The sequence below is a fragment of the Palaemon carinicauda genome, chromosome 26 (assembly GCF_036898095.1).
Source record: "Palaemon carinicauda isolate YSFRI2023 chromosome 26, ASM3689809v2, whole genome shotgun sequence".
NCBI classification, from domain to species: Eukaryota; Metazoa; Arthropoda; class Malacostraca; order Decapoda; family Palaemonidae; genus Palaemon; species Palaemon carinicauda.
In genome coordinates, this window is record NC_090750.1 from 73,128,774 (window position 1) to 73,136,273 (window position 7,500).

The following is a 7,500-nucleotide window of genomic DNA, read 5'->3' on the forward strand; positions in this document are numbered from 1 at the left end:
GTGAGGAAAAAAAAAACAGGGAAAAATAAACTATTTTAAGTACAGTAACATAGAAATATATATTTCCTAAATAAACTATAAAAACTTTAACAAAACAAGAGGAAGAAAAATAAGATAGAATAGTGTGCCCGAGTGTACCCTCAAGCAAGAGAATTCGGTGCTTCTGACAAACTATTTCATTATAGAGGAGAACTATAATACAAAGGGAAATAATAGTTTGACTTGCTGAAGATACAAGAATTTAGCCTTAAACATTAAATGTTCGGATGTTTAGTGAAATAGGTAAGAATGAATCCATGAAACCGTTAATGGAAAAGAGAAGACTTGAGATTTAAGAACAGAAATACGTTTCAACCCTCAAGATCAATGACTGTGACTTAAGATGCTAATTGCTAATTATAAATTCATCATAAGTCGTTCTGATATTATTGAGTTGTAATTTTAGTTTATAGAACGTCGCTTTCATTTAAACAAGTAAGAAAGTTTATTAATATCTTAATCTTTCATAAGTAAAAGCTATATTTGGAAACCAAGAGGCTAAAATCTCTTTGAGTGGTAAACAAACTTTATGCCAAGTATGGATGTCAGAAAGGCTTAGAATTAAGGTCTCTCGTCTGATAAGCTCACTCTCGTGTTTCATGTGCGTTTTCGTAAAGAGGCGACAAGCTGACTGTCAATCATAAGAGCACTTTTTTTTTTAGATTAAATTAGCGCTAATTCAAGGTTTAGAAAATTATATATATATATATATATATATATATATATATATATATATATATATATATATGTATATATATATATATATATATATATATATATATATATATATATATATATATATATATATAATGTATATATATATATATATGTATATATACATATATATACACATATATATATACATATATATATATATATGTATATATATATATAACAGAATCATTTATACTGCATAAAGTAGCCTGATGGGATCATGTTAAAACTATAGTAATTTTTTTTTAGTGAGGCATATTTGCACTGACCCGCAGGAGGGCCCTTCTAGCTCGTTGAAGTTTCCTGATCGCTGATTGGTTGGACAAGAAAATTCTAACCAATCAGAGATCAGGAAACTTTTCCGAGCTAAAAGGGCACCGCTGCGAGTCGGTGCAAATGCGCCTCGTTAAAATAAATTTAGTATAGTACTGAGTTAATGTATGCATGATTTTTTAAAAATGAACAAATCTGGCATTAAATTAAGTGAGTTTTAGTTTCAGATGTGTGAAGTTATTTTGGAATAGAACCAAAAACATAAGTTATTGTCAAGACTACATTCATCAGGTCAAAAGTATTTATATTACGTGAAAATATTAGAAGAGAGCAAGGATGAGTGACACATGCCATGTGTCAGTCTCTAAAATAGATTCTAAAAATATAAAGTATCACGAAATTAGATAATTATGTATATTAAAAAAGTTTTTTTTCTTGTAGTTTCAATTAGGATATATTTTAATTTTATCAATAGGAGAGTCTACAATAAGAAAATATTCATTATTTGCTAGTTAAACATTTCAATAATATCTGAAACATTTTAGAGACTTTGTTAATCGTTTATCAGTAACCTCTTTTTTTTTTTTTTTTTTTCAAAATTACGTGCAGCGTGAATTTAAAAAAAAAAAATTTAATGCCCGATTAAAACCGTATATGATATTTTGGACAGTGAATACGGAGAGAGAGAGAGAGAGAGAGAGAGAGAGAGAGAGAGAGAGAGAGAGAGAGAGAGAGAGAGAGAGAGAGAGAGAGAGAGAGAGTAAACATCACTTGCAAATACATGGTTAAAGTTTACGGTTTCTGTCGAATAAAACGCAACGGGCATCCATTATCACTTAGGGTTTGTAACAACAATAGTTAACATGTTATAAATTCCCGGGTTATTCTTCCGTCGTCTAGTCCTTTACATAGCTACGTGTAAATAAGGTTACTTAGTTATACCTTGAAGGTATTACATAACGTACTTAAGGTAGTGACCGTAGGGGGGTAGCGCCTGCAGTGCACCTCACGTGGGGCACTGTGGGCTTTACTTAAGGGTCTTTGTGTACCTTCAGCCCTTAGCTACACTTTTTAAGGGTCTTTGTGTGCCTTCAGCCCTTAGCTACACTTTTTAAGGGTCTTTGTGTACCTTCAGCCCTTAGCTACACTTTTTAAGGGTCTTTGTGTGGCTTCAGCCCTTAGCTACACTTTTTAAGGGTCTTTGTGTACCTTCAGCCCTTAGCTACACTTTTTAAGGGTCTTTGTGCACCTTCAGCCCTTAGCTACACTTTTTAAGGGTCTTTGTGTACCTTCAGCCCTTAGCTACACTTTTTAAGGGTCTTTGTGTACCTTCAGCCCTTAGCTACACTTTTTAAGGGTCTTTGTGTACTTTCAGCCCTTAGCTACACTTGCTTCATGTCCTTCTTTACCTCAGTTCTTTCTTCCTTTATTTTATCCTGTTATTAAATCTCTTGTAACTTTTACTTCTTAGTGTAACTCGAGGGTTTAACCCTAAATCCACTTGGATGCTGAAGGGCCTCACAGGTCCCATCGCCAGGCTAAATAGCCCAAATCTTTAAATCCAATCCATCTATAAGGTAGAGACTTGCTGCTTCGACCATCTCTTATAAACTACTAATAACTTAAGAAAGGAAATGTGTGTATTTTGATAATCCAGCATCGTGTAATTAACTGTTCATTATCTGTTCAGTTTCTTCATTTAAACTTGTCCGTAAATTCCCTTCAGAGACTTAGGTTAAAATCGAAGATCTTATGAGAGTAGTACGACCAAACATCAATGCGAGTATTTACAAATTTTATTCAAATCATAATTTAGAAAAAAATTCATTACTTCTTTATTTGACTAAAACGGTCACACGAGAAAACGAAGGGAAAGGTCATACGAGTCCTGGAAAATTAAGAGTAACAAATAGAATTTCAAAATTTGGCTGGAAAAGGAAGTGATAAGCTGATGTCTAAGGTAGATTGCAATGATACAACAACTTGCTTGTTACCATTGTATAAATGACATTAGAATAATGTCAAGTTTTTTTCAGATTTGAAAGTGTCAGAGACTTGAGAGAAAAAGTCTAAATTTGTTTTGATAGCAATATACTGTATTAGATTCATGTTAATGTAATTGGAATGGTACAAGGAACTGTTGTCTTTTGAGTAATTTCTTTTACGATGGTAATAATTAAGTTTTTTTTATTAAATTCCGGAGGTCTTCGTGTAGCCCAGTTTTATATGTGTATATTAGAGGTGGCTTGATTCCATATACAAAAGAAAACGGAAAAATCATATTTGATAAAACTATAACAAATTATATATTTTTTTTCTGATATGTGGTTGAGAACACACTGCTTGTTTCTAAAATGTTCCTCTTGATAAGAAGTTGTGTCTATTGTTGTTGTGTTTATCTTCAGTGTCAACTCAAATTTCATCAGCTCTCTCTCTCTCTCTCTCTCTCTCTCTCTCTCTCTCTCTCTCTCTCTCTCTCTCTCTCTCTCTCTCTCAATGTATAGCTGTTGCTTTTCGAGCTCAACGTATTTGATATCTTTGCTTGAAGTTATACAAACATGTGTTTACTGTTTATCCTACAATGTCTCAAGTTATGTATCCATATTTTGAATTATATTTTTAGCCCCATGGATAAAGCACGATTTCATGTAATGACAAAAAATCTGTAATACTTTTTTGAATAATAGGACAAGGGCTTTATAATTTGAGCAGACACTTCCATTCATATTCTTTTTAATTGTGTTGTCCTATCGTTTGTTTGTTTACCTTTCAGTCATTTAATATTACAGTAACAGAACAAAATAAATCTGGGTATAACAGATATATTTTCTTACTTAATTTAAGCAAAAATGTATATGAATAATTTCGTGTTTATAAGGACTTCCCTAATATAACCATCAACCCTAAGAAAGAAGAAATATATTTTTCAAATCAAACACTATACTCCACCTTTTTTGGTCAATTGTGAAGATGTATCTGTAGATGATGCTCATGCAGGCGTAGAAGAAGCAGAACATGAAGAATTCCCTGTAGATGAGTTTGTATAAGGATCCTCTCCACTTGAATAACAGGCGGGTGAAACCGCCTGAAGTGGAAGAAGCAACGTCATACTGATAAGAAACAGTCATGGCTCTTTTTTCTTTTGGTGTTTACCGAAAGGTGCTTCCAGTTAAACTCACAAACACGCACTCTTTCTCTCTGTCTCTCTCTCCTTTCCAGTGCCTCCTGCAGAAACGAGGAGGGGGAGCTCAGAGTGATATAAAACTAAGGTTTTCGAGGAGCGTCTTCTGCAGATATTGCTCCCCCCGAAAGCAACGGCTGCTTCTTCTTGGATGGAGAATCCTCAAGATTGTAGTGTCTGCTTGCTTCCTTCAATCACAGGCTGTATTGACCCGCCCGTGCAGACCACGACGCCTCGACGCCCCACAGAAACGCCCACACAAGACAAACCTAGAGGCACACGACGGCATATTCCTGAAAACAACACCTATTCTTTTTTCTAGAACACTATCTATGGAACAGTAGGTTTCGAGTTCTGAGGTACGCAAGGTTCCATTCGACGTGCAAATTCACGGAGAGTAAATCACAACCATCACAAAACTTATCTCATTACTTTTCACACCGATATGTTATGGTGGTCCTTCGTTTCTCCCACACCGAATTACGGCACCAGTCTGAAAAAGGGATCACCTTCGAGACCTACGGAGTCACGCATGGGAGGTCGCCTTTGTTAAACACAGAGTAACGTAAAGTTGACTGTTGAAAGTGGCCCAATCCCCCGATTTTCATGGGCGTTGCAGAAAAAGGGGTGGAGGAGGTTCCGTAAGGGGGGCGGGACGAAAGAGATGTGTAGGCGTTGTGAGGGGTGGAGCGAAGGACGACTATATGACCTAGCACTACGGTAGGCCAAAGCCACACACACCTTTGCTCCTCGTGCCCTCCGTCATCTGGCCACGACTCGAACTCCCAGGCCACCAGGCGCGGATGTCATCAACGTCAGTGAGCGGAAGAACCAATGTCAAGTTTTGTTGACGAATGAAGAATCAGACGACCTTTCGGCTGATGGCATGGGGATCTCACAGGCGGGAGACCTTCGTGTGATCCTTTTCGAGAGGTTTCTCGTGATGTCACTAGGGGGATGTTTGTTCGTCCATATGTGTGTCAGTGTATGTGTAGATGTTGACCCCTGACCAGGAACCAGGAGGGGTGGGTAGTCCTCTTACAGTGGGGGCGAGGGGGGATCCTAATCCCGGTATCCCGGTGTGGCGGGCGGTGGAAACCCGTGCACTGACACACGCTGCCTCTACTGCAGTAGACTAGGCGGCACGGAGGCCCCTTTCTCTCACCCACTAAGCGGCAACAGTTCCCCCAGCAGGTATAATTTTAGCGTGTGGGCAGCAATGCTGCTGGTGTGTCGAGGCAGGGACTGGGCTCTGGGCCATGTTTAGCTGCGACTACCAGGGCTAACAATACCCGACCTAATGAGCTAATTTTAGCCAAGACACGTTCCACAAAAATAAAGAAACTTAGTGTCCGAGTCTCTGTCGCAGCAGCAGCAGGGAAAGTAAAGAACCTCCCTTTACCTGCTGGGGATCATTAGAAAAGGAAGGTACGAAGCAAGGGAAGAGGGAAGAGAAAAAAACCCGTTACCCTAGAACTCTGAAAACGAGTCCATCTGGTGGGAAGTTTTCTTAATGACACATAGGTTCGCCTCGCTTGCTTTTCCTTCCTCTGTATACTTGAAGAAACAGAATATAACTATTTTTTATCACGTTTACAATTGTACGTCTTCTAAATTCAAAGATTGTTTAGCTTAATATGTACAATACGAGAGAACTTTGCTGAAATAAATAACGTAATAAAGGAATATCTTGCTAATGCACTTTGTCAGATCCAAAAAGAAAAAAAAAATGTATATCTTGATAATGCACTTTGTCACATTAAAAAAAGAACACTTCTCCCATATCACTGCACCTGACTACACGTCGCGGTAAAATGATCCCCCAGCCAGGATTCTCTATAGTTTATCACTGAATGGTCCCTTTTTTCCCTCCGTTTGACAGGTATGACGTAAAACAGTGCTGACGGGTTGCGTCATCTTGCAGATCTGTTTTCTGACGGGCTCTATGAAAGAGCACCTGTCACGCTCACTTGGTTAAGAAATCAGAAGCTTATTAGAAAGTGCTTCTTTGCGATGATCTTTGGCACTTTGTGTGCTTGGTTGGGAAACTTTTAGCTTTTCCTCTTGTTTTGATGCTATGTAGAACTTGAACAATATTATTCCAGTCTTTATTATTATCAGGGTCGTTGTTCTCGTAGTATTGTAGGGGTCACTGTTCTTTTTACCGGTAGTAGTAGTAGTAGTAGTAGTAGTAGTAGTAGTAGTAGTAGTAGTAGTATTTATAACAATGTTTGATAGTAGTAGTAGTAGTATTTATAACAATGCTTGATAGTAGTAGAAGTAGTTGCAGGGTTGGTGGGATATGTTGATTGGACGTAGCTTTGCCAATTAATGCAATCACTACTACTACTAGTATTAGTATTAGCCATATTGTCTAATCCTCGTAACTACTACTACTACTACTACTACTTCTAGTATTAGTAGAAGTCATATTGTCTAATCCACGTAACTACTACTAGTATGACTACTACTACTAATACTACTACTATTATCATTATCAGTAGTAGCCGTATGCATAAAACTGCCATCTAACCGACCTTCAAATTGGTTGACTGCCTTTGAGATGCACCAAATGCATTTTGCAATCAAGTAAACATCGTTCATCGGATTTCGCGTAAGTCGATGAGATTGGATGGATCAGGAGACGCTTCATAAGATTCAATGCCCCGTTGGGTAAATGAAAGAGAGAGAGAGAGAGAGAGAGAGAGAGAGAGAGAGAGAGAGAGAGAGAGAGAGAGAGAGAGAGAGAGAGAGAGAGATTAGTAAATCTTTGGGTTTTTTCTTCACGTGTATGATTTATACACACATTTCACAGAAGTAGAATGTTAATGCTGTATTTTTTGACTTATGCATAGAAATATTCATATATAAGCTAATATATATATATATATATATATATATATATATATATATATATATATATATATATGTATATATATATATATATATATATATATATATATATATATATGTATATATATATATATATATATATATATATATATATATATATATATATATATACACGTATACATACGTATACATAATTTATATATATTTATATATATATATATATATATATATATATATATATAGAAATTATGTATATATATATATACACATATACATACATGCATACATACATATTCATACAACCGTGGTTGGAAAATCAGAATGCTACAAGCCTAAGGGCTCCAAGAGTGAAAGCAATCCAGTGAGGAAAGGAAGTAAGGGAATAGCGAATAAACTATATATAAGTAATGAATAAAAATGATAAAATATTTTTAGATCAG

At 36.3% G+C, this 7,500-nt stretch overlaps 2 protein-coding genes across 6 annotated transcripts in view; one reads left to right on the forward strand and one right to left on the reverse strand.

Annotated features, from left to right (window-relative positions):
• LOC137619580 (bestrophin-3-like) overlaps positions 1-6,000 on the reverse strand; it is a 136,498-nt gene extending 130,498 nt beyond the window's left edge. For 4 of the 5 annotated variants that reach the window (XM_068349738.1, XM_068349736.1, XM_068349737.1 and 1 more), the window contains exon 1: positions 3,976-6,000. In XM_068349738.1, coding sequence (XP_068205839.1) covers positions 3,976-4,154 — 179 coding nt within the window. In that variant the 5' untranslated portion in view covers positions 4,155-6,000. The remainder of the gene's footprint in view (positions 1-3,975) is intronic. The other variant, XM_068349739.1, reaches the window with a different exon arrangement.
• The window catches only part of LOC137619581 (uncharacterized), a 177,910-nt gene that overhangs the window by 145,511 nt on the left and 24,899 nt on the right, over positions 1-7,500 (forward strand). The gene's annotated exons all lie outside the window — the stretch shown is intronic.